The sequence below is a fragment of the Procambarus clarkii genome, chromosome 23 (assembly GCF_040958095.1).
Source record: "Procambarus clarkii isolate CNS0578487 chromosome 23, FALCON_Pclarkii_2.0, whole genome shotgun sequence".
In the NCBI taxonomy this organism is placed as follows: domain Eukaryota; kingdom Metazoa; phylum Arthropoda; class Malacostraca; order Decapoda; family Cambaridae; genus Procambarus; species Procambarus clarkii.
The window spans coordinates 35,248,597-35,276,555 of record NC_091172.1 but is presented as its reverse complement, the minus strand read 5'-3'; the positions used below and the strand labels follow the sequence as shown (position 1 = coordinate 35,276,555).

The window sequence follows — 27,959 nt, the reverse complement described above, 5'->3', positions numbered from 1 at the left end:
CGTGGTGTAGTGGTAAGACACTCGCCTGGTGTTCCGCGAGCGCTATGTCATGTGTTCGTATCCTGGCCGGGGAGGATTTACTGGGCGCAATTCCTTAACTGTAGCCTCTGTTTAACGCAACAGTAAAATGTGTACTTGGTTGTAACAACGATTCTTCGCGGCGGGGATCGTATTCCAGGGACCATAGGATTAAGGACTTGCCCGAAACGCTACGCGTACTAGTGGCTCTACAAGAATGTAACAACTCTTGTATATATCTCAAAAAAAAAAAAAAAAAAATACACAAAAGTACAGGTGTATCTTGAAACGCACAGAATGACTAGCAAATGATTGCATAAAAGTAAAAAAAAATAAAAAAAGTAATATTAATATTAATAACAATGATAAAAATACTCACCAACGAAGAAAAAATTTAGTATAAAGATATACTCATGCAAATGCCACAGATCATGTTCGTAAACCAACTTTATTGCCAGAAAATATTGTTTAAGTAATACTGATGTAAAACATTTGTATTGCATGAATATGAAATAGCTTCATGACAGAGATAAAACAAATTTAATTATTTTTACGAATTTGGTAACAATTTTAAATCCGAGCATAATTATTATCTTTTGTAAGAACACATGACCTTAACGAGTGGCCGTATGCAGCATTGAAAGTAAACAAATTTATCAAAATCATGATTAAAAGAGAATTAACAGAAGGTAAAGTAGAGTTTCATTATGAGGCAGCAAGTTGGTTGTGCCCGGGGCGGCGACGGGGTCCCAGCCAGACAAACACCGTCCTGATAAATTGGCCCCCTAACTTGTCAGGAAGGGCAAGATCTCTGAATAAATAGTTAATTTACGTCGGGCCGGCCTTTGATCTGGGCTGGAGAGGCCACTTATCCGCACTCCACCATACATCCGCCCGGGGAGGACCCTCCGAGCCCAGCCACTCCCAGTGTTGACAAACTAGTCCTTTCCCGCGTAATCTGCGCGCGCTTTTTACACAGTGTTGGTAGAGGGGAATGGCTCGGAAGCAATTGTCGATCGACCCCTTTCTTCCTAAAGAACAGTTGATTAAACTTGAATTATTATATTTCGCATTGGAACTATGAGAAATAACGATACGTTGCAGGTGCATATATGGAACATGTTGATGATTTTGGGGTGACGAGTTTGAGAAGGTTGTAACCCTGCGCCCTATGAGAGCCCGGCCCACGTGACGCTCCGGCCCGCCCCCAACGCGTGCTGAAAACAGCCACTCAGAGACCTCTGTGAATGCAAGCCTGATTGTAATTGGTGGCATTACGTTGCGCCGACATTAATTGGCAGTTTGATCTTCCGTAAACTATGTCCTCTCATCTACTTGATTTAAACCATTGAGCGAAGTTCCTATACGATTATTGAACGCGGCTCGCTTTGATGGCTGTTCACTTACGATGTTTTTGTCGGGGTGAGTGCGTTCGTGGGGACTCATTCCTCTTTTGATTGATGTTAATCTCCTCGTCAAGCCTTATGAATTAGCCTCCAGTGAGTTGCCTCCAGCCAGAGGCCTCCAGCGACGAGCGCTCTCAAAGGCAAAATAAATAACCAATATCAAAACAAAAATAATAATATTCGCATTTTCTTATTATTACATAAGTTCACGTTGAGGATTTTCTTTCGAGCTGAAGTCATTATTTACACAAAAGACTGGTTGAAGCAGAGTGTTGGAGGCGCTGTAAGGTACTCAGAGGCCTTCATAAGAGAGTTAGTCGTGACTTCAGAAGCCTCCCACGCTTGTGTCCAGCACTCCACAGCTGCTCACACGAGAAAAAAACTTTCAACCATATTTTTCTAAACAATATTGTCACAAATTCTCGAGAAAAGAGGAAAGAATTACGCAGGTGTTGCTCTCCGGCTGTGTTCACCTGTTTACTTACTGTTATTGACAACAAAAGTTATTAGAAATATATACAGCAAACTAGTATTAATAATAATAATAATAATAATAATACACAGAGTAATCACACTAACGTGACTACATCAATGAGAAAATCCGTAGGAGCCGTTGTGAGGGTTCGAACCAATGCGGTAAGTCACATTTACCTGAATTTACCTGAGGACCACTAATACCAGTGGCCTCGACGTGGACAGGAAGCCGGCGGCTTGTCAAAGGTACCCCCCATTTGCCCTGATGATCTTTTCTAGCTGTATTTTAAAACCCAGCAGAGTTTTGGCGTTAACAGCTTCGGCGGGTGATTGATAAAGATTAAGCCACCCAAGAGGTGGCAAAGGGCATGAATAGCCCATAATTCGGCGGGTAGGCGGTTCCACGGGTTTACAACCCTATGGGTGAATAGCATCTCCTGTTTTCAGTCCTACATTGAACTTGTTAAGTTTGAACCCTTTGCTCCTCGTTCGTGTTACATCTGACCTTCTGAAGGCATTGTCCGGATCGACATCCACCAAATTGTTCAGTATTTTAAAGCTGAGATCCGTCCTGTCATGCCTGGTCTGCAATGTTGTTAGCCCTGTGGCCCTCAACCGTTCCTGATACGAGAGATGACTAAACTCTGGTATGATTTTTGTTGCTCGGTGTTGCACCTTCTCCAGAGCTGCTATGTCTTTATGAAGATAAGGTCTCCATGCCTGGATGCAATAATCCAGGTGGAGGTGCACCAGAGATTTATACAATTGAACAATTACTTTATTCTCCTTGAAGGTAAATGTACGCTTGATTATTCCCAGGGTTTGGTTCGCTCTTTTTACTGCCGTTCCCACTTGTTGTGCAACGTTTAGTGAATGATGGAGTCTGACTCTAAGGTCCTTTTCTTCATCCATGTCGTGGTGTAGTCGCTAGAGCGTGGAACACCCTCCACATGGGTTCGAACCCTCGTCACGGCTCCTACGGATTTTTTCAATAATAATAATAATAATAATAATAATAATAATAATAATAATAATAATAATAATAATAATAAGTACTGTATGTTTAGATCGGAGTAGTACTGCATAGTATCTCAAGTATCCAGTTTCTCTCTCTCTCTCTTCCCCCCCCCCTAACTGTCACTCACAATTAACTCATTCTCTCACCTTAACTCACTCTCTCACCTTAACTCACTCTCTCACCTTAACTCACTCTCTCACCTTAACTCACTCTCTCCCGCTCTCTTCACAGCTGCCTACAGGAGCAGACGACGTCTGACCCCTGTTACCAGACTGAGAGTTTTCCCTTACAATAGCTCATGATCAGCCTCACACTGCTAGTTTTCCCTGCAACACGATCCCTTAATTACTTTACATCCAGGTCCCCAACCACTGTTGGGTAAAAAAGAGCGAAAATTTGTGGATTGGTTCCCAGTCAATCGTTCCCGTGTTTTGTTATGGTGCACGAGTCTTACGTGTGCCTGTGTACTCACCTAGTTGTGCTGGCGGCGGCTGAGCTTCGGCTCTTTGGTCCCGCCTCTCAACTGTCAGTCTACAGGTGTACAGGTTCTTGAGCCTATTGGGCTCTATCATATCTACACTTGAAACTGTGTATGGAGTCAGCCTCCACCACATCACTGCTTAATCACGTCAAAGGCTGTACCTCAACCAGTCTACGAGAAAAACTAAGTACTATCTAATAAACTTCATGTAACCTACCTTACCCCCCCCCCCCCCCCCCCCCGCCCTAAATGTCAACCCATGTCTGGCTATTTTCAAACATTATTGATTACTGACCACCTTGTTTGACTGCTGATATCGGTCATGTATAAACTTATAAAAAAATGATCTGTTTATTTAGTAAAAATTTCTTGTGCTGTTCTGTTGCATTTTCTGCCGTTCCATCCATCATGTAATTAATATCATTCCCTCTTCTTTTTTGGTTCAATTCAATTTATGCTTTTGATTTAAATTAGTATTAAGTTCTGGTCTAAGTTTTTTGTGTCCCCGCACAACTTGTCCGAAACCCTGTGCGTATCAGTGGCTTCAGACACTGCATGTACTCGTTCTCTCTATAAATCCGACATTATGTTTGTAACTCATTTTCAATGTATGTACTTTTACCTGAATATACGTCTTATCTTGTCTTATCTTATCTAATGCATTCCGTTTATTATCTAAGTATATGTGTGTGTGTGTGTACTCACCTAGTTGTGCTTGCGGGGGTTTAACTTCAGCTCTCTGGTCCCGCCTCTCAACCGTCAATCAACGTTAGTTTAGTTCATTATACACCCCATACCCATCTTGTGCGCGGTAGGGGAAAGGGTTACAGAGGCACATCTGGTTTACCACTGTGTCCTTGTCTGACACAGTGGTCTGTGGTCTGGCACGTCTGGGCCCAGGTGGGTTAGATTTCCGTTCCTTATCATATTGTGGAGAGCTTCTCTTGCCTGGTTGTTTCTTCTGTGTCCCAGTGTTCCGTGTCCCAGGGTTCTGTATCCCAGGGTTCCGTGTCCCAGTGTTCTGTGTCCCAGGGTTCCGTGTCCCAGGGTTCCTTGCCCAGGGGTTCTGTGTCTCAGGGTTGTGTGTCCCAGGGTTCTGTATCCCAGAGTTCCGTGTCCCAGTGTTCTGTGTCCCAGTGTTCTGTGTCCCAGTGTTTCGTGTCTCAGTGTTCCGTGTCCCAGTGTTCCGTGTCTCAGTGTTCCGTGTCCCAGTGTTCTGTGTCCCAGGGTTCCGTGTCCCAGGGTTCCTTGCCCAGGGGTTCTGTGTCCCAGTGTTCTGTGTCCCAGTGTTCCGTGTCCCAGTGTTCTGTGTCCCAGTGTTCTGTGTCCCAGTGTTTCGTGTCTCAGTGTTCCGTGTCCCAGTGTTCCGTGTCTCAGTGTTCCGTGTCCCAGTGTTCTGTGTCCCAGGGTTCCGTGTCCCAGGGTTGTGTCCCAGTGTTCCGTGTCTCAGTGTTCCGTGTCCCAGTGTTCTGTGTCCCAGGGTTCCGTGTCCCAGGGTTGTGTCCCAGTGTTCCGTGTCTCAGTGTTCCGTGTCCCAGTGTTCTGTGTCTCAGTGTTCCGTGTCCCAGTGTTCTGTGTCCCAGGGTTCCGTGTCCCAGGGTTGTGTCCCAGTGTTCCGTGTCTCAGTGTTCCGTGTCCCAGTGTTCTGTGTCCCAGGGTTCCGTGTCCCAGGGTTGTGTCCCAGTGTTCCGTGTCTCAGTGTTCCGTGTCCCAGTGTTCTGTGTCTCAGTGTTCCGTGTCCCAGTGTTCCATGTCCCAGTGTTCCGTGTCCCAGTGTTCCGTGTACCAGTGTTCCATGTCCCAGTGTTCCGTGTCCCAGGGTTCCGTGTCCCAGGGTTCCATGTCTCAGTGTTCCATGTCCCAGTGTTCCGTGTCTCAGTGTTCCATGTCCCAGTGTTCCGTGTCTCAGTGTTCCGTGTCTCAGTGTTCCGTGTCCCAGGGTTCTGTGTCTCAGTGTTCCGTATCCCAGTGTTCCGTGTCTCAGGATTCTGTGTCTCAGTGTTCCGTGTCTCAGGGTTTTGTGTCCCAGGGTTTCATGTCCCAGGGTTCCGTGTCCCAGGGTTCTGTGACCCTGGGTTCTGTGTCCCAGGGTTCCGTGTCCCAGGGTTCTGTGTCCCAGGGTTTCATGTCCCAGGGTTCCGTGTCCCAGGGTTCTGTGACCCAGGGTTCTGTGTCTCAGTGTTCCGTGTCCCAGGGTTCTGTGTCCCAGGGTTCTGTGTCCCAGGGTTCTGTGACCCAGGGTTCCGTGTCTGAGGGTTCTGTGTCTCAGGGTTCTGTGTCTCAGGGTTCCATATCCCAGGGTTCCATTTCCCAGGGTTCCATGTCCCAGGGTTCTGTGTCCCAGGGTTTCATGTCCCAGGGTTCCATGTCTCAGAGTTCTGTGTCCCAGGGTTCCATTTCCCAGGGTTCTGTGTCTCAGGGTTCCATATCACAGGGTTCCATTTCCCAGGGTTCCATGTCCCAGGGTTCTGTGTCCCAGGGTTTCATTTCTCAGGGTTCCATGTCTCAGGGTTCAATGTCCCAGGGTTCTGTGTCCCAGGGTTCTGCGTCCGAGGGTTCCGTGTCCCAGGGTTCTGTGTCCCAGGGTTCCTTGTCCCAGGGTTCTGTGTCCCAGGGTTATGTGTCCCAGGGTTCCATGTCTCAGGGTTCTGTGTCTCAGGGTTCCATGTCCCAGGGTTCTGTGTCCCAGGGTTCCATGTCTCAGGGTTCTGTGTCCCAGGGTTCCATGTCCCAGGGTTCTGTGTCCCAGGGTTCCATGTCCCAGGGTTCTGTGTCCCAGGGTTCTGCGTCCGAGGGTTCCGTGTCCCAGGGTTCTGTGTCCCAGGGTTCCATGCCTCAGGGTTCTGTGTCCCAGGGTTCCATGTCTCAGGGTTCTGCGTCCGAGGGTTCCGTGTCCCAGGGTTCTGTGTCCCAGGGTTCCATGTCTCAGGGTTCTGTGTCTCAGGGTTCTGTGTCCCAGGGTTCCATGTCCCAGGGTTCTGTGTCCCAGGGTTCCATGTCTCAGGGTTCTGTGTTTGGCGTTCAGATCTCCCAGGAAGTAGGCGGGTCTGTTCCTTCTGGTGGGTTTCATGATGTCGGCCAGGGGGGAAGGTAAGGTCGTCTTGGTGGTTGGTAACATGTTCCTATAAAGATTGTACTCTTCGTAGTTTGGAATTCAATTGACAGGAAATTTTCTTGAAAATTATCTAGAATTTTGTGTGGAATATTTCTCCTCGCAGCAATTGCTGCTCCATTGTTAGCCTGATCAGCTCTGTTGACCTGGTAAGTTCTGTAATTGAAGAACTTTATCTTCTCACTTTCCTTTTTCGCATGGCTGTCAATGAGTATTATATCTGGGTCTATTTCTCTGTTCAAGTTGTTGAGTTCCAATGCTCTGTGCGGAGTCCAGCTTAGAACATTGTGTTGAATTATTGTTAAAGACTGGATGGCTATGTTGAAACTGTTAGGTCTCTTCTACCTCTCGGATGTTTTGGGATCGACGCATATCCGTTACGCATTGTGCTGAACTTATTGATGCTTATCTAGTGAATGGTTTGGGGAGTTTGGGTGAAGGCATGCGACATTATGTATCCGTAGACCTCACTCGTATTAGCACCGGGAATGTCGTGTTGGAATTTTATTTGTTGAGTTTGTATACGCTCCTGCAGGGTCTTACGGGTCTTGTTTGTTGAAAAGTAAGTAATTATCAAATAAGGCACCAAGCCGGGAAGGCTATGTAGCACGATCAAATGTGCAGGATAATCAGAGGGCGTTAAATATCACCAAGGATGCCAATAAGAGAACAGAAACGCATAAGGCGAACGATAGCAAGTGTCCGATTCACCAAGAATTCTATCGAGGGACAAGAGACCGCGAGGGACGGTCGGAAAGCAAGATACAGGCTCGTGCTGGAAGTCAGGACATTCAACAAGGATATGCACAACTGTAAGAGGGACAATGCAGTTAGGACAATAAGGAGCAGCACGGCGCTCCATTAAGTGACCGTGAATTAAGCGCGTATGGCCAATACGCAACCTTGCCAGCGCCGTTTCCCACCGCCGGTTACGGTGGTAGGAAGAAGGCCACGGGGACACACTACTTTTAAGAGTACGCAGTTTGTTACCAGTAACAGAAGACCAACAACCCTGCCAGCGGGCAAGGATTGAGGAATGAATAACTGGGTAAAAGTCGGAATAAGGAATACCTTTACGGGAGATGGGACAAGTGCGGATAACTTCCCTATCTGCAGCGTCTGCACGCTCATTTAATGACACACCAATATGGCTGCGAACCCAGCAAAACTCAACTTTCTTAAATCTACTGGAGATAAGAAACAGCCAATGTTGAATCTCGACGACCACCGGGTGGACTGGATTAAAGGACCCTAGAGCCATGAGGGCACTGCGAGTCAACTACAACCACACAGGATGATTGACAGTGAAAAAGCAGTAGACAAAGAGCATAGAGAATAGCATAAAGTTCTGCCGTGAAGACGCTAGTCTCCGCAGGCAGGCGACACATATAGGTGTGGTCAGGAAAAACAACAGAGTAGCCTACACCGTCTACAGACTTAGACCCATCGGTGAAAATGGAAACGGAGCGGGAAAGTGAAGAAAAGTGTTCAAGAAAAAGGCGTTTCAGAACTGTAGGAGGGGTAAAAGCTTTAGTGATGTGAGGTCAGGGATTTGCAATATTGAGGAAGGGGAACCCTCCACGGGGGCAAGGATGGAACAACACGAGGAGAAATATTAATAATACTAACCAAAAGAGAATGTTGCAGGTGAGACAACCGGACAGAAAGCGGGAGGTGGTGAAGAACTGTAAGTACAGGAGGGGAAAAAGTCAAAACACGATACAGGCGAGAGTGAGGGTGTTGCAGGGACCGCGCAAGGTAGCGAAGACAGTAGCGATCTCGGCGGTCCTGGAGAGACAGGAAGCCAGTGTCAACGTACAAGCTGTGGGCGGGAGTTGAACGAGAGGCACCAGAGCTGAGGTGCAACCGAATGTGGAGCTAAGGATTAGTACGGTGAAGAGTAGAAGGAGAAGCAGAAAAGTAAGCAGGGCAATCATAATCGAGTTTAGACAGTACGAGAGAGCAATGTAAAGAGAGGAGCGTGCGCCTATCCGCTCCACACACAGCACCGCTCCTGTGCCAGGTAAGTCCACTACGGACTCACCATAGCCCTTGCTACTTGCCCCGCTCCTGTGCCAGGTAAGTTACGGGCTCACCATAGCCCGTGCTACTTGGAACTTGTTCCGAGTAGCTGAATCTATAACAACAACAACTATCCGCTCCCCAAGAAGTATGGGACAAAACCTTAAGGAGGTTAAGGGCCTTAGAGCACTGAACTCGGAGGTAAGAGATATGGGGCGACCAAGACAAACGAGTGTCAAAGATTAACCCCAAAAGCCTAGCAGAATCTTTGTACACAGGGGAATGACCATAAAGCGACAAAGAGGGACGAAGAACGACACGCTTCAGAGCAAAAGTCATAGCACAAGTCTTAGTCGCAGAGAACTTTCGTTAACGAATGTTTCCCCAGTACCCACAATTAGACAGAGGTCTTGCCAGGGGGACCCCCAGGGGTGCATCGTGAGTATACTCCCCACAAACGGCCACCTAAAGGACTGTCAGTCCATCGAGATTGGGTTCAGTGAGGAAAGGAGGATTTACAATAAAAACGTCCCTTCGCTCGCGGCGTTGTTTACCACAGTTCTACGAGCGAGAGAGTATGCCTCCCTAAACACCTGGGCGTCAAAACAGAAGTAGTCCAAAAGAATAATCAACACTGACAAAATGTTGGCAGGAAATGACAATTAGAAAGGTAGAAAGGAGAAGAGAGGGGGGGGGGGGATGAAACAAGTTAAAGAGATCTGGCAAAATTGGTGAAGACAGCAGCAGGAGCATAAGGCTACAAAAGGACAGAGGACTGACCCATGGAGCATCACACTCCAGCAGCCACCCACTAAGCCCCCTTATGATGACAATGGGCCAGAGAGGAAGGGGGGGGATCAAGGAATGAATAACCTGAGAAGTCGGAGTAAGGAACGCCTTTGTGGGTTAATGGGACAAGTATGGATAGCCTCCTTACTAGCAGCGTCTGCACAATATACTCTAAAACTGGCCTCACATAGGTGGTATACAGTGATCTAAGTCTCCTTATTCAAGGTCCTGAAAGATGTTCTGACTTTTGCTAGCGTAGAAGTGCATACTTGGCCATGTATGCCTGCAGGATTGAACATTGGCTCTTGGATCTCGCCATTTTGGCCACCAGTTGTTTAAAGCAATGACTCCAATCCTTTTCCTTATCATTTCATAATTTTAAAAGTAGATTAGTTTCCTTCCATAACCTGCTCCTTTAGTTCATTCCATTTTCTCACTACTCTTACACTAAATGAAAATTCTAACATCTCTATAACTCATCTGAGATTGCAGCTTCCACCCATACCTCATTGTTTTGTCAATATTCGATGTGAACATTTTGTCCATTTCAATCCCCCCCTATGTATTTCTATCATATCTCCTCGCTCCCTCCATTTTTCTAGCGTCGTCAGGTTCAGTTCCTTCAGTCCCTCTACATACCCCATCCCTTATTTCTGGGATAAGCCTCGTCACAAACTTCTGAACTTTTTCCAGTTTCCTTGTGTATCTTCAGGTAGGGGCTCTATGATGATGTGGCATACTCTAAATGGCCTCATGTAGGCAGTGTAAAGCACTATATGCCTCCTTGCTTACGCTCCTGAATAGTGTTCTAAATTTTGTTAGCGTATGGAGTATGCTGCTGTGAAAGGTGATTTTGTGCCTGCATCGACCAGTCTCGGCTGCGCCCACCTCCTGAATGTGCAAATGTTCAGCAAGTGACAACCAAGGTTAGAACATGGCATATTTGTTAGTTTTGGGAGAGGAATGTACTGGGTAGGCCAGGGATAGCCTGTGGTGTGTTCGAGCTTGTAGGAGGGGCTGTAGCCATGGGTGTGTGAGGTTTCCCTTCCCCAGGATCTGCCAAGCTTGCATTCAATAATAAATTAATTTGTATTGTAATAAAATTGACCCCCAGCCAAAGTATTACTTTACTATAAGTTCTAACTTATTACAATTTTCATTAATGTCTAGTATGTTAACAATAATATATTGGGGGACGTGCATTTCAGTAACAAAGATGTTAGTCAATGGATTTCAAAGACATGAAAAGCAATGACAAGTGTAACTGGAAAACTGTCACAATGTATTCATCAACAGTGATAAAGGAGCGCTGACGACACAAAAACATTCAATGAAGAGCATACAAGATGGCACATAGTTCAGCCATGAAGATGCTAGCCTCCTGAGGTAGGCGGCACATGTACGTTTGGTTTGGAAAGACAACAGAGTATCCGACACCGTCAGCATACTTAAACCCATCTGTTTAGAGAGCGACAGAATGCAAGTGCTAAGAAAAATGTTCAAGGAAAAGGCATTTCAGAACAACAGAAGGGGTAGGAGCCTTTACCACATGGGGCCAAAGCCTTGCTAAGCTTCACAAGTGGGACCCACCTAGGAGGTAGTGATGGTTCAACCTACTGCACATAACAAAAACAGGGAATTACTCCAGGAATAAGCCTTTATGGCACAAGTGATGTAGAATATGATAAAACACATTGAAATGGGGTTGTTAGGATACCATTGTGATGCCGCTAGAAATGGGGTTCCTTGGAGACAACTGTTATGCCCCGGCAACATAATTTTAAGTCCCCGAGAGTATCATGAAATATTCTGTACTCAGATACCTTTCAAAAACTATTTCAAAAAGAAACAAAATATCATAAATCTTTCTGGGAGTTCACAAAACATCAATCTATGTATAGCTTTGTTCCTAAAATCAGTAGCTTTTTTTTTTTTTTTGTTATTCTGCAGTTCTCTTTAAAAGACAACCCCAACTGTCTAGCAAGTTACCAGTATTTACCTTCATATTGTCAAACTTCTAAATTAAGGAAAATAAATTAATCTATATAATACATTAATCATGTATCAATACTGTACAATCAATTCTTAAACCTGTACTTAACCTATACATATATACACACGCATTTTCACATTAACTAGCAAAAAGTCAACTTAAAATTCCTACACAATGTAGTAGGAATCTTATATAATTAATATATAATGAAACAATTATCACAATGCAGCCTTTCTTATGGAATCCCAACCTATTTGCATACCAAAATTGTTTTCCTAAAATATTCAAAATAGTATTATTTCTACATCAATAAAAATACTAGGAACCATTAAGAAAATTAGTTGAAGTATGCATTCAACTACACCTCAAGCACTGAAGATAACAGCCTTAATACATCAATGCTAATTACCTTAAAATCATGATGGCACCTTATTTACACAAACTATTAACATTTTGTCCATTGTCAGTATCTTTAGTGCACGTTTTCTTCAGACATTAATATGTTTATTTTATCAAGACAAAAATGTCATTTACAAAGTCTACACACCAAGAGTTTAGTACAATAAAGACGAGAGAAAAGTTGCCATCATGTTACCAACAAATAATTGTAATTGTTCGTTAATATTTGTTAAATTAATTGTCTTGAAATTTTCAGATTTGAGTTTAGCAGTAAAAAGCTTTTATTACATGTTGAAATTCACCTCTTAAAAAAAATTTACAGCACTAGTTTTACTAGAAAGAAGCGCACCATGCTATACACTTGATCAAGACTGTGGCAAAGATTATACAAGGCAGGACGAGTCCCAACAACAAGTCAGTCAAACTTGTATGATCTCACCAACTTCAATACTTTGCATGTTAACAATTTCACATGTTCAACAGACAAAAATCTACAAGTGCTACATACTTATCTTCCTATTAAGGCAATTTGTAGTTTCAACTTAAATTATTACATTGTTTAATTTATTTTTAATACATTTCAAAACTAAAATAAGTAAATAGTTTTAATAAAACTTGTGCTAAAGAAAAGAAAAAGGCAAATTATAAATACCTAATTTACTACTCAATTTACTATACAGTACATGCAAAAATACCACAAGGTACTAAATTTTGGTACATTTTCAACACTGCTTAATTAATTTTACAAAAAAAAAAAAAGCATTCAAAAGTACATTTACACGTACTAAAAAATATAAAAATTATATGCCATTTGTTTTCTAAAAAAATGTGACTTATGTTATTGTAGCTCCCAAGAAGGAATCATCTGCGTTGTTTCAACACCGATTCAAGTTTATCTATTACATTGCTTAGTTGCTCTGTCTTGTTGATCTTGAGGAAGATGCCGCTGCGGACTTTGTGAATCGTACACCACCCAGGAACCTCCTTTATCAGCAGATGTAAGTGGCTATCTACCTCACCTGAAAATTTGAAACCATTAAAAAAATTATTGTACATATCTGTCGATGGTGCTTTACAGATTATGTGACCTAGTGTTACCATTAAGTAGTAAGTAATTATCAAAAGAAGGCACCAAGCCGGGAAGGCTATGTAGCACCATAAAATGTGCAGGATATTCATAGGGCATTAAATATCACTAAGGATGCCAATACAAGAACAAAAGTGCACGAGGCGAACGATATCGAAGGTATCCGGATCGCCAAGAATTCTATCGAGGGACAAGTGACCTGCGAGGGAAGGTCAGGAAGCAAGACTCGCGCACTTCCTGGAAGTCTGGACATTCAACAAGTAATACACGACCATATGAGGGTCAATACAGTTTGGACAAAATGGAGCACTGCCCTGCTCCTTAACACTATCAGTAACTTTGGATCGGACTCGTGTCCATTATTTTTCTCCCGAGTCCTAACTTTCGACTAACTTGCGTCCACTTTTTATACAAAAATGTACTATTTATTATTTACTATTTATTATTTATTATTTACTATTTATTATTTACTATTTATACAAAAAATATTTGTATAAAACTCATTTTTTATCTAATCGACCTCGGGATAGTATCAAAATAAGCACCTTTAGATTGCGCACAATTTGATACCAAAATGAAAGATATAACATGAAACTTGATGCCCGAACACTTGAAAGATTATAAATAGGCTTTTGGTCAAAATATTAAAATATTTGTTAAAATTCTATTTATTGTCCGATTATCTTGGGACTAGTTTTAAAATGCGCGCCTTTACGTCGCGAACAATTTGATACCAAAATGAAAGATGTAACACAAAAATTTGTCAGAACACTGGAAAAACATAAATAATTTTCTGATGATGAGCTTCCAGAATTAAAATATTTGTTAAAATTCCAGTTATTGCTCTATTATTATGGGACTAGTTTTAAAATACGCGCCTTTTTATTGCGAACAATTTGATACCAAAATGAAAGACGTAACACGAAATTTGATGTTATCAAATTGAACGAGTATACACATTAGGTTGCAGTGTACAAATTGGGCTCGCTCACGGGTAACTTTAGGCTTTTCTGCGGGGAGGCACTCCAGGCTTTTGTACATTATATTCATACACATCTGTAGGGAATTTAATGGCGAACACAATGATACCAAAACGAGCGACTGTAGCACGAGAATTAAGGTGAGAAAAATGGAACGAGTATACACATGTTACTGATTTTGTGTGCTCACGGCTAACTTTGGCCGACTTTAGGCTTTGCTCTTGGGAGTCATGCCAGGCTTTTGGACATTATATTCATACACACCTGTAGGGAACTGAATTGCGAACACAATTCGCAATGATCCTGCTATTATTTAGCGATAATAGTATTACAAAAGCCCCCTGACTGTGATAAAACTGACCAGGATTCTGATAATAGCAGGACTGTGGTGATATTTAGTGCTGCTGCTCCATGGAGGGAGGAGTAATGCTGTGGGAGGGAGGGTGGTGGTATCGTCTTCTGACTGTGTGTGGCCACCTTTTATTGACTACACTCACCATACCAGCTTAGTGGTTCGCTATGGTGAACACAAGTGTAGATACTTATATATAACGTGTGTATAGAGTGTAATAACAGCAATATGAGTAGGTTGAGAGCCGCCATTTTGGCGAGGGGGGAGCGTCATCTGCACGACTATCATGTTGTTTACTGGTGGCCACTATGGTCTTTGGGCACCATACCAGCTTATTTATACAGGTATGGTGAATAAAACAGGTAGATACTTATATATAGTGTGTGTATATAGCCTAATAACAACGCAAACAATATTGTTGGAGGAGAAATATTAGTGCGTCTGGCCTCAGGGCAGGCCGCCACTAGCTGACTGTGTGAGTAGCTACGTCTTCGTGTCTTTACTCACCATACAAGCTTAGATGTACAGTTATGGTGAACAAAACATGTAAATACTTATATATAACGTCTGTGTATAGTGAATAAATGCAGAAACAGTACTGTAGTAGGAGAATGAGGGCGAGTGAGGTGTTGTTGAGGGAGGGGGAGTGGCAGTGAGTGGCTGGCTGGTGTGTAGCGGTCACTCCTCGTTGCTTTTTGACTCACAAGACCAACTTAGTGGTTCGTTATGGTGAACAAAACATGCAAATACTTATATATAACCTGTGTATATAGTGTAACAACAGCAAAACTATTTGTTTATTGTTTTATGAACATAATTGAATCACTAATTTTGAGTACAGCGATGGTTCACACATTTTATTATATAAATATATCACAATTCACTGTACTGTATAATAATACTGCAAAAAAAAAAATAAGAAAAAATCAGACATTGAAAAACTAGGTAATAATATATTTGTGGCAACTGCTGTCTGACAGCTCGGGTGGAGTAGACCTCGTCTGGCGAAGGCTCTGTCAACGCCCCTTTTTTGCCAGACTTCCCTACCCTATTGCGACTGAAATATGCCACCTACGATTTTTTTGTTATTTTTTCCGTGATCAGGGAACAAAAATGAACACTTCTATAAGACGAAAGAATTTTTTGGATTTTTTTTTTTTTGTTGCGCCTGTGGGTGTTAAATCCATTTGGGCCCCTAGCAGTTTGATGGTATATGTCTAACAAAATTTGAAAACTTCTAATCAAGGTTAACCCTTGAACCACGCAATACACACATATACGATGGGAGTAACTTTCCCGAAACCGCACAATACATACATACATACATATACGATTGAGGGGTTTAGCGCACAATTTTAAATGCCCCGCGAGGGATAGGGGCAGCTATAGCCCAGTCACGACCGATAGTTAACAGATGCCACCTAGAAAAAAAATCACAGGTAACATATCCGAGTGTGAGAGCCTCAGTTCTGCATGAGCCACCAAGACTGGCACACGCAGCATCATGAGTTCACAGCACCGCAGTTCAGCTTGTGACCACAGCATCGCCAAAAAGTCAAAATATATATGTGTACATGCTATTATTTAGCGATGATAGTATTACAGAAGACCCCTGACTGTGATAAAAATGACCAGGATTCTGATAATAGCAGGACTGTGGTGATAATTAGTACTGTAGTGGGAGGAGTAATCTTGGTGGAGGGAGGTAGCGTTGTCTGCTGACTCTGTGTGACCACCTTTTACTGTCTGGACTCACTATACCAGCTTAGTTGTTTGCTATGGTGAACACAAATGAAGATACTGTACTTTTATATAACGTGTGTATATAGTGTAATAACAGCAAAAGGAATATGTTGGGAGCAGTCATTTTGGGGAGGAAGGTGGCGTTGTCTGCATGACATGTCATGTTGTGTACTGGTGGCCACTATGGTCTTTGGGCACTAAATACCATCTTATTAGTACAGGTATGGTGAATAAAACATGTAGATACCTATATATAATGTGTGTGTATATAAGATAATAATACCACAAACAGTATTGTTGGAGGGAGAAATATTAGTGTGTCTGGCCTTGAACCAGTGAGGGAGGGAGGCAGCCACCAGCTGACTGTGTGTAGCAACGTCTCTCATTGCTTGAACTCACCATACAAGCTTAGATGTACAGTTATGGTGAACAAAACCCGTAGATACTTATATATAACGTCTGTATATAGTGAATAAAAGCAAAAACAGTATGGTGGGAGGAGAATGTTGGCTAGTGAGGAGGTGAGGGAGTGGCAGCAAGTGGCTGGCTGACTAGTGTGTGTGGCAGCCACTCTTCGTTGCTTTATGACTCACAATACCAACGTAGTGGTTCGTTATGGTAACCAAAACATGTAGACACTTACATATAACCCTGTGTATATAGTGTAATAACAGCAAAACTATTTGTTTATTGTTTTACGAACATAATAATTGATTCACTAATATGCACCCCATAATTTTGAGTACGGCGATGGTTCATACATTTTATTACACAAATATATCACACTACACACTATTGAATAATATTACTGCAAAAAACTAAAAAAAAAATCAGAATCATTGAAATAATTAGGTAATATCTTTGTGGCAACTCTCGTCTGACAGCTGGGGCAGAGCAGACCTCGTCTGGTGCCTGCTCTGTCAACGCCTCTTTTTTTTTTTTTTTTTTTTTTTTTTGCCAGACCTCCTGCTCTATTGTGGCCAAAATATGCCACTTAGGATTTTTTTCCCCCATGATCAGGGAACACAAATGAACACTTTTATAAGATGAAAGAATTTTTTTAATTTCTTTTTTTTTTGCACCTGGCGGTGTTGCAGGCCAAAAAGCCCTTAGCGGTTTAATGGTTAATCTCTGCAAGATATGCAAGTCAATGGGTATATGCAGTTTTTTTTTTTATAAAGCAGAAAAAAAGTTCCAAAATAAACTAATGCCATATTAACTTCTGTTAAACTCACTTGCACCAAGTATAGAAGAGTAGCTGGCAGCAACTTTGCCAGCCACAACTTCCCAGGGAAGAGCAGCCTTCTTATCCGTGATGAAAGCGTTGCGAATGATTCTAGGAGATTTCTGGCAATCTGGACAGCATCTCCAACTCCTTATTCTCAGTGCTGCTTCTAGTCATGCCTCGGGCACTCTTTGCTGCTTCTCTAGCACGAATCTTAGGAGAAAAAGCATTTCTTCAAGACACTTGAGACTAGCCTTCACAAAGAAATACACAAGACATAAAATTCAAAAATTTTAAAAATACAAAACATTAAAAAGAGGTCGAGTATATTCTAGTGAGATAATTCACTTTAATAAGCCTCTTTAAAGATGTCACAAATGTGTTTATGATACAACACAACTTCCATAAACATGTGCACGTATCTTGAGGTTGGTAATTATAGTTGGCTTCAGCTCAAAAGCAAAGCACTGGTACAAAGTCATACAGCTCCACCATAATTACAATCCATTATACAAGGGGGTTATCCTTAACCTGTATTTTCCTTAACCCATTATGCTTAATGATATATTTATCATTATACATATCCTTAATTATTTCATTATTTTCATAGGTTGTTTATCCATTATAAGCAAGGTAGTGACATTTGTATTGTGCCGGACATTTCTTCCCGTTTCCGAAGCATACAGGAGTCTTGCCAGAATAAAAAGTCGAGACTGATTCAGAATAAGCAATGTTTATGAAAACAGAGCTCAGAAGTGAGACTGCCATGTCTTCCATTTCACACAATGCCTCTACGAGCTTTTGATTTTTAGGTGAAGTTTTAACATTCAGTGTCATTCACAGCAGCGTGAATTCTTAACACTTTCGGCAGCTCGGCAGGGCATCCAAATCGCACTGGAAGGTAGGCCGAGCATTTCCGGTAAGCACACAACCCAATGTTAAACTCATTCACCCACAATGTTTATACTTAAAAATAAGACATTGCAAAAAATTTTGCATGATGCTGTTTGCGTCATCAAGAAGTCTGGGTGAACAAATCCACAAGGGCCGTGACGAGGATTCGAACCTGCGTCCGGGAGCATCCCAGACACTGCCTTAATCGACTGAGCTACGACAGGGTAAAAAGAGTTCGAATCGGACGCAGGTTCGAATCCTCGTCACGGCCCTTGTGGATTTGTTCGTTTGATGCATCACGTTAGTGTGATCTCTGTGTGTAATGATGTAAGGGCAAAGAGGGAGAACGGCATATTGACATAGCTCGGGTGCAGGGGGGAGTTGTGTAAAACCCTGGTTTGTGCCCCCGAGAGGCTGCAGGATCCAGTAAGTTCAGTAGAACTTCGGTTTCAACTCTTTTACCCTGTCGTAGCTCAGTCGATTAAGGCAGTGTCTGGGATGCTCCCGGACGCAGGTTCGAATCCTCGTCACGGCCCTCGTAGATTTGTTCATTTGATGCATCACGTTAGTGTGATCTCTGTGTGTAAAGTCTGGGTGGTTTAGTTTTATGACGAAATATGAAGCATCAGGTTGCCGAAAGTGTTAAGAGGCACATGGTTTCCTTACCAAAATGTGAACACCAAATTCTGGTCTTGTTTGCTTGGTTGATTTTCAAAAACTGTTAAAGCCTGATTGTTACTAGTGGCTCTACTTAATCAGCAAAAACTTTATAAAATAGGGTAAACTGATCCAAATGTTTTTCTAGTTGCCCTAAATTGGGTGTCTGGACTGAAAATTTGGTTCTCCCACTCCAAACATGCCAATACTAAATGTGATGGTTCCCCCATTCCAATCACAACATACATATTTGATGCCAAATCATCAGGTCATCCATTATTTCCACAAGTTTGTTCATGAAAAACCTATTATCAACAATTAAAAAATTCATCATCAAAAAGTCAATGATTCTTCTGTCTGACATGATTAAAAAATCATTGAGCAGCAGGTACCCTGTTATCTCCAAGGAGGTTGTGGCCACCAAGGATTGAAATAATTGTTCATAACACGGCCACTCTTGCTCAAGACTCCTGGTGGTCTGAGGCGCAACATTACATTAGCCGTATTGCGCTCCAGTTTTCCACATGGTCTAACATCATAGAATATTACTGACACACCACAAACATTTATAAAACCGTCCAGGAAAGTTATCTAAAGCAAAAGGGCCATGAAGAAAAGCAAGATACATTAAGATAAAATGAAGGAATCTTACCTTTTCCAGTAATGAACTAGAGACACCTTTCAGGGCAGCAGAAAAGTAGGCAGGCTGTGCCAAAGGTGTTGAAGGTTGCTCAGGTTCAACTTTAACAGGTGTCTTTGCTGCCGCCTCTTTCATCGCTTGTTCCATTCGCTGATTAACCGAGAAGAGGTCCTGTGCTTTATCTAATAAGGATGACATTATTAGAAATTAAAAGATCATGCTAATAGATCACATTAATTAAATTTAAAGATCCAATCACTTTCCTCAAATATACAGAAAGATGGAAAATAATATGGATATATTTTTAGGATGAATCAAGATCATTCTAGGTATTCCCTGCTTCAAGGAAAACATGTTATAATTATAACCCATCAAGCGAGGCACTACCAGGGGGTATCATTTCTCAGGATACAAACAGACTGCTGTTAGGAATACTCTGGGTGTAATGATAACAGGAAATATAAGTTATAGCTGATGAATGAATACAAACTAATATAAGAGGGGTGAGGTGTGGGTGGTGGCAATGGCAGAAGAAATGGTGATATGGAATATTGGTGTGGTAGGCTTTTGTGATGGTAACAACTGTGGCAATGGAGGTAGTGTTTATCTATCAGTGTCTACAAGGAGAACTGCACCACTTGGGGCTCCAGCTCTTAGCACTTTTTATTTCTATTAACTTTGGTGCTTAAATTTATTTATTTATTTCTTTCTTTCATACTTTTCTGGCTCACTCCTTTGCTTCTCTGCACTGCTTACTGAACCATGGGTCTATCTTGCACCTTCTCCGAGTTCCTGAATGGTAACGCTTCCATGATCGGTTTAGTTCTCAACTACATGTCATTTGATAGCTTCCCCTCTAGCAAAGTATCCCCATGGGGATTTACTACAGTCAAGTGTCTTGCCCTCTAGTATTATCATCTCCTGTTCTCAACCAAATCCTTGGTCTGGTCTCCTCCTTTAGTTCAACTATGAATTCAAAACAATGATGCAGTGGTCACTGGTTCCCATTGTTATTTTCTCGACAGCCACCTCATTTAGGAAGATCCGGTTTTGTGTGTGATTGTTGTTAACCCATTGCTCACTTTCTGTATGACATAATGAAGTACTGTACAGTATAATTAGTGTTAGCCCTCAACGTTCAGTCATCATGTGTTGACTAGTTCAATGCAGCATTATAAGATAACAATATTTGTAAATACTGCATGTCAATTCTTGAATACCAATGTTATCTATATAATTCCCATTGCTCAATAGAATCTTAAAGCCATTATGAGATAACAAACTTTGGAGTCGGGCAGACCTCAGCATCTAGTTACCTTTCAACAAGTGACGAAGCACTTCCTAAACTAACAATGATCTTCACTCTATGTATTATATAGTAATGCTTTATACTTTTGCTTAGATTCCTTACTTTTGAATATATTTCATATGAAAAAATTTGTGTATTTATTTTTTGGTCTTTGCTCTTGTCACTGTAATGCTGACAAATGCAAAAATGTTGATTACTGCCCAGGCCAAATGAAGGGTAGATATATGATTTTTTGTGTATTTTCCATACCTTTGTATATAGATGTATTGATTCACGAGTAATTATTTTGTTGCCGTCTGATGTCAATTATGAGGACTGCTGCACTTTAAGGGAGAAAGGTTCAAGATCTCCAATTCTTTACCTTGCTGTTTCATTGCCTTACAAAAGCTCCTCTATACGAGGAAAAATTTTGTTTTAGATTGTTGCAGACAAATGGCAGCAAATTTCAGGTCACTTACTGTATTTGCAATTTTCAAAAGCTCAAAGACATTTCTCAGCTGCCATAGTATACCTGTAATTAGTTTCAAAAGTTCATCTATTCTTCAATTCTCCATTCAGACTGTTGCTTGCAGCAGCCTGTAGACCATCTACAGGCACACTAACAATCTCAATGGTCTAACACTTCCTGCACGAATCTAAATGCCTCTTGAAAATACAGTGGAACCTCGAACTAACGAATTTAATCCGTTCTGGTGCAGTGATCATCACGTGAAAAGGATGTCATACAAAACGAATTTCCCCATTGACAATAATGGAAATCAAATTAATCCTGTTCTACCACCGAAAAATATCAATAAGATATACAATGTTTTAAAAAATGGAGCAGTCTACCTTACATACACTGAACAAACCTTTATGACATTTTTCTTTCTTCAAATTTGTTAAAAAAAAATTTTATACCAAAACGTTTGTTCTGTGTTTGGCAGGTAGGCTGCTCCATGTTTCTTAAATAAAAAGAAAAAACGAAAATTAGAAAAAAACAGTTGAAACAATTTCAAAAAGGGACAAATGCCATAAAGGTTCATTCAATGTTTGTCGGGTAGGCTGCTCCATTATGACAATCTTTTTGTTTCAAATGGGTTCCATTTGTTTTGTATTTTTCATTTGTCTCAATAATGGAGCAGCCTACCCGACAAACACTGAATGAATCTTTATGGCATTGTTCGTTTGTCAAATTGTTTCAACTTTTTTTTTTCTTGATTTTTTTTTTTTTTTTTTTTTTGTTTTACCCAGTATGCATGTTATTTTTACAGATACGTTTTTTTGTTAAAGTGGGCATGGTGTTTGTCCACCAACAATGGGTAGTCTACCAACCAGGAAGACTCCAGCACCTCGTAACGCACCCAGAAAGGAAAAGAAGAACCAAACTCAAATGAAGAGGGATCCATTATCGAGGCGAAATCCGGGTCTCGCAGGAGGTACGAAGCAATAGCCTCCCGAACCTCCTTAGGCAGGATGCAGGAAGCCGAAAACCTCCGGAAAGAGGAAACCAAGGAACCCAAGGGAACCCGGAACCAGGAGGAGCCGCACCACATCGCAACACAACAAGGCACAGCCCTACAAAAGGATTGGAGCCAGAGTTCGAACGACTGCCTCTCAACACATCAGCCTCAAAGCTGGGGTTGGATAGATGGCATGGGGGAGTCTGGAGCTCCCTTTTCTCCCCCCTCCCGGGAAGGGGGAAGCTGGAGCTGTGCAGACAGTGGTGCGGCAGAGATGATGATATGCTTGTTTGCTTACTAGTTCGGCTTTCGGTTGCAATTTTTAACAGCCTGTAGTTTGTTTTGGGATGCCTACCTTTCTGGGTGCCTGGGTCAATGGCAGACATAGAATGCTTACTACCACACGGGGGGTTTCTATAGGCCATTGCTCCTCGTGCCTCTCTGAGGGGGCCAGGTTCTGGCTCGTGGTCCCAAGTAGGCATACAACTCCAATCGAATTGACTGTTGCCAAGGTCTAATATATACATATCAGCCCAATAAGCTCCGGGGAGCCAGAGGGGGCTCTCCACACAGAAAATTGCCTATTGCAAAATTTCCTCCAACATCGTTTGCAAATATGGATACTATGATTATTCCCCCCCCCCCCCCGGTATCATGGCATGTTTAAAAATTTGTATCAGCTGCATAGTAAATTAACAATAAAAGAACTTCCTTGCACCTACATACATACTCAGGTTTTAAAAGTTTCAAGCAGATAGGACAAATTGCAAAGAACCCATAAAATTTTGAAAGAAGACTCATTTATTTGATGGAAACTAGTGTATAAGATATCCCTTTGAATGATAGCTAATAATGGCGTATAAATTCAAAATTCAGTCCACATACCAAGAATATCTCTGGCAGTATCAAATGTCTCTACAGCAGGAGGTTGAGGCAGAGGCGACGGCTCAATCTCTGGCACATCTTCTAGTAAGGAAATCTGGATGCCATCTCTTGATGCTCATGCCACAGCTCATGATGGGAGGCTCCAAAGACTGTTTACAAAATTGTATTACTGTTTTACGATGTTAGATAACCCAAGATTGGCTACTAGGGTGGTGCACACCTACAGATCTCAGTGCAAGATCCTCAGTGCCATAGGGAAAAATTGGCAGCAACAGGAAATTACAGGCAAAGTGGGTACAGCAAGGTTAAAGTGTTTTTACAATTGCATGTAAATTTAACATTATTATACATATACCATGTAATATTGCATGTCGGTACAATAACGCACAATATTATGCAACACACAAAAATTTGGAAAATGTTAACTTTTCATATTTACCTGAAGGAAGTGGTCATGATGGTCCCTCAAGATGTCTACCAGAGAGTTGTGGAAAATATTTCGACGCTCGACCATCACAATGGAATCCATCTTACGATACTATAAAAAAAAATATAAAGTATTTTTTTGTTGTACAACGTACGACAAAACAAGCAACTACTTCTGGTAATCAGAAGAACATTAGGCACCAACAGAAAATGAGCCAAAGAATCATTGCTACAGTGTAAACACCAAAACTGATGTGCGTGACACCAGGTGGCAGTTCAGGTCACCCAGAGGTGTCGGCCAGTCTGTTCCCTCACTCATGAGCCACCCAAATCACAGCCCAGGACATTCAGCGGAAGTTTCATGCATAGAGAAACAAAGTCCAGGGACCAGAACATAAGCAGCTAAACTTCATTCATATAAACACTTAAAGGAAAGCTATTATCTGATGATGTAGCAAATCAACTGAATTTTACATAACATTTTTGTCCATGACTACCAAAAGAGGTAGTAGAGATACCATTTAAACAGTAACAGTCTACACCACTATATTGGAATATGGAGAGTTCCAGGACACCTGGAAAACTGTAAATTTAGTGCCAATATTCAAGAAAAAGAATAACTTGATATGACTCACCAATGTACCAGGACAAACACACAATTAGAATGAGTCATCAAGCATCTGGAGAGGATAAATTTCATTAAGTGGCAACACAGATTTTGAGACAGGGAAAGTTGTGCTTAAACTAAATAGAGTTCAATGATAAAGTCACCAAGAAAAGACAGGAGGAGGATCTGGGCTCAATAACAGATAGATAACACAAAATAGAGAAGCAGGCTGTATTAACAGGAATGGCACTAACAGGATAAGAGTACCAGTCAGACAGGAAGCAGGTATAGAAAGAAGAAATGTCAGATGGATGAGAGTGGTAAGCAGAGTACCCAGCCTCTCCTCTCCAGTTGTCACAATGGACACAAAATGATGCAAGTACAAAATTAGTTGAATTTAATCTAACTTGACTGATGACCCCTGCATAGATATAATCAACTTTTGTAGGCCAATATGTTTTATAGAACTGTATATATAATTTTTAGCTGTTGGGGATTTTGACAAAAAATTATTTATTATTGGAGACGACAGATTAAGGTACAAGAGGGGCTCAGTCCTTCAACCCCTCTTTCACATGTACATGAATAATCTATTTAAATAGATACAATCTACCATGTCCATTTTGCAGATAATGCAAAACTGATGAGAACAGCAACAGAGGAATGCAAGATATAAGAGGGATGCTACAAGTGTGATCAAAGAAATGGTTTATAGAACTAAAAATTAAATAATTTCAATTAATGATGATTGAGTGGAGAAAGACAAAGCCAGGACAGTATATGATGAAGAAGGCTACCGGGAGACTTAAAAAATATTGTTATGCACAGTATGAACTATCATAAATGCTATACCTACTATGATTTCTGCAATAATTGCCATGTAGACTATGGATGCTGCAATACATATTATGCATACTGTGAACATTTCTTATGTACTGTATTTGTAAAAAAATATATTGATTTTCCATATTGTTTTTAGAACATAATTTAGCTCAAATCCTTATCATATCTTACAGTAGTATACCAATCTGCACACAACTATAATGGCAAGGACTGTGCAAAACAATTTCTTCAAAACCTCCTTTCTCAATCCTCGAGTTAAAATTCCCCACCTGACTACAAAATGTAAAAATTTTTGCTCCTGGATAGTGAAAACAAGCAAACAAGAACGACATCACACTTGCCGTCTCTCTATGTAGCTCCCCTCTCTGTGAAAGGAGGAAGGGAGGGGGGGCTGCAGACCCCTGCACCTGCTATCCAACCTCGGTTCTGAGGCTGAATGTCAAAAACACGAAACCACCGACAGGATTTCCTGGGGAGCCTCTGGGACTCGCCCAGAAAATGGCATTTCATTACATTCAATGCTGGTTTTATGTGGAGCTCCCCCTCCAGCTCCCTAGAGCTACCTAACCACAGAAGTAAAAGAGGGACTTGCCCGAGAGACGGCCGCCACTCGCACCTCAACTCGAAGTCAAGACAACTGGCTGCAACCTGCGACCCAAAGCAACACACACGCCCAACTAGAGCCAGGAACATTAATGAGGAAATGGGAGGCTAGGACTCTGTTCAACTTCCAAAACCCTCGAGCCGAATGTCAGCCCAAGACATATTACCGAAAATGGCAGCTAAAGCAGCAAATTTGCGAACGTCATGGGGACGAGGATAGACTGCAAGCTGCCTAATAACCCTGCGGACGACCTGGAAGACCCAAGCCCTGGAACAGGGAAGAAAGAAAACCTGGTCAACCCAAAGCACATTCCCGAATGGCTTATGAAAAATAACCCTAAACTGCAAGGGCAGTTCTTACAGGGAACCTAGGGAAGGGAGCCCTAGGCACATGCAGCCCACAGGACTTCGTGAAGTACTCCTGGCTCAAACACCACAAGAGCACAGCACTGTACAGAGTCTGGAGCCAGAGTTGAACGACTGCCACCAAGCACAACAGCCTCAAAACTGAGATTGGATAACCGGCACAAGGGTCGGGGAACCACCCCTTCCCCCTCCCAAGGAGGGGGGGGGGAGCTGCACAGACAGGTAGCATGGCGGCAGGTGTAACGTCATGCTTGTTTTCAGATTGGGGAGTTCTGCTTAGCAGTTCGGCTTTCGGTAGCAATGTTTCACCAGTTGGAGTCTGTTTTGGGATGCCTATCTTAATGGGTGCCTAACCCGGTGGATGGCAGACAGAACTCTTCCAACCACACGGGAGGCGGGGGGGGGGGGGGGGGGGGTTCTATATGCCATTGCTCCTTGTGCCTCTCTGAGGGGGGGGGGGGGCCAGGTTCTGACTTGTGGTCCCCAGTAGGCATTAGAACTCAATTTAAAGGACTGTTGCCACAGTCTAATATTTGCATATCAGTCTGGGGCAAGCTCCGAGAAGCCAGAGAGGCTCTCTACAGAAAATTAGTGTTATGCATCATCTTGTGGAATTGCTTATTACGTATCTTGTTTTCTGTAGAAATGAACAGATATTTAACCAACCTTCAGTGTTTGAGGATGTGCCACTTCTTCAAACTTCCTGGAAAGGTTTTGGGTGGAATATGGCTTGTAATCCAAATTACATGCCACTGTTAACTGGTAGTGATCTTTGGTTTCTTTTCCACTTCCTGCAAAACATTTCCTGGTAATTTATTTACCCACAAAATGCTAAACTATTTTTCACGTGACAATATAGCACGAGGTACCAAACATTCCGAGGGAAAGTGAAAACTGAAAACATTTGATCACACAGTTATTAGCATTATAACATCATAAACAGAAAATACTTTTAAGAGAACATCAAGTACCTGTATTTCTGACATTCATGTTCTTCTCTTGTTTGAAGAGATAAGCCAGAGGAAACACCGTCTTTATCTGCCCGAGGTAGTGTTCCTCAAAGGTTCTGTTGGACGTGACAATTAACAATTTTGGAAAAATACATTATACAATAAACACAGAAAAGGACATGAATGCTATGACAAAGACATGTGAAAAACCTCAAGTTATTACAGATCAAGAAAAATATCCCATACCGTCAAATCTCGGGAGCGCTTTTAGACACATATTTGTGCAAAGTTATCGGTCTTTAGCTGTATTTAATTTGCTTGAAAATATTCTCAGAAAATTATAAACTGTAAATAATGTTACCACAATCTCCCAAGTATCTACACGAGTGCGCATCTCAAACAGCCCATTAACAATGCCAAGTTCTTTTCTTAAATGAATCCTCATGAGTCTGTTATCTTCATGCTCCACCTGAACACCAGTAACATTCTCTACAATGTCTTCCTGGGTCAGAAGACACACCAGGGTCATCTACCTCTCCCTATAACCACTCCACAATATTTTCTCCTTATCAACAATTTTAAGTTTATAGTCTGAGTGCCATCTTCATTGGCAAACCATTACAAAAATAAAAAAAACTGTCTTTAGTAAACTAATGCCCTCGAACATTTTCCTCCCATCTATTTTCCAGTGTTTCAGATGGAAAACCTTCCCATACCAAACAGGTTTTATTTATATTATATGTCAGAAAGAAATTGTATTTATATTTCGATTATATACCTATTGCAAGGAGTGAAAAGCTGTTGCAGGAACCTCAACCTGGCCTTAAATTTATCATGCACAGGACCTGTATCACACTTTCAGCTTTTCAATTGTTATTGTGCACCACCAACAGCTATCTTCAAGGTATGACAAGATATACCAATAATAAACCCTCCTCTAAATCCTCATATTTTGAAGCTCTAAGGGTTTTTCTCTCAACTTTAATTACCACTAAACTCTCCTCTCCTACTGACAAACTACATTGGGTTTTCTTTGCTTTCTTATGCCAGAAGCTGTATTAAGGGCCAATGCTAAACTCTGCCAGCTCCCAGCCAATTTCCAATGTCTTCTAGTTTATATGAGGCAGTTCCTCAGACCCCTTATCCGATTTAACCTAACTTCTCTTCCTTAATATGTTTCAACTTCAAAAAATTATGAATCCAAAATAAAAAAATGCTTGAGCAACAAAATTTAAAAT

At 41.8% G+C, this 27,959-nt stretch overlaps 2 protein-coding genes and 1 long non-coding RNA gene across 3 annotated transcripts in view; 1 reads left to right on the top strand and 2 right to left on the bottom strand.

The window, feature by feature from the left end:
• Window positions 1-2,315: 2,315 nt before the first annotated feature.
• Window positions 2,316-2,810, bottom strand: LOC138367811 (uncharacterized). Its single transcript, XM_069329786.1, has one exon. The coding sequence runs from the start codon at window positions 2,808-2,810 to the stop codon at window positions 2,316-2,318; it is 495 nt and encodes a 164-aa protein (XP_069185887.1).
• A 1,371-nt stretch (window positions 2,811-4,181) lies between these two features.
• LOC123764025 (uncharacterized) lies at window positions 4,182-10,752 on the top strand. The gene is made up of 3 exons (XR_006773516.2): window positions 4,182-4,297; window positions 10,143-10,246; window positions 10,617-10,752. It is a non-coding gene; the product is annotated as an uncharacterized lncRNA (long non-coding RNA).
• A 1,676-nt stretch (window positions 10,753-12,428) lies between these two features.
• dup (double parked) overlaps window positions 12,429-27,959 on the bottom strand; it is a 28,315-nt gene continuing 12,784 nt past the window's right edge. The window contains 9 exon segments of the mRNA XM_069330171.1: window positions 12,429-12,731; window positions 17,110-17,212; window positions 17,214-17,312; window positions 19,303-19,472; window positions 22,927-23,014; window positions 23,016-23,075; window positions 23,366-23,464; window positions 26,438-26,562; window positions 26,743-26,837. Coding sequence (XP_069186272.1) covers window positions 12,574-12,731; window positions 17,110-17,212; window positions 17,214-17,312; window positions 19,303-19,472; window positions 22,927-23,014; window positions 23,016-23,075; window positions 23,366-23,464; window positions 26,438-26,562; window positions 26,743-26,837 — 997 coding nt within the window. The 3' untranslated portion in view covers window positions 12,429-12,573.

Bases quoted from the DNA above. Each gene is read 5' to 3' on its own strand.
- LOC138367811 (XM_069329786.1), bottom strand. From the start codon at position 2,810: ATGGATGAAGAAAAGGACCTTAGAGTCAGACTCCATCATTCACTAAAC.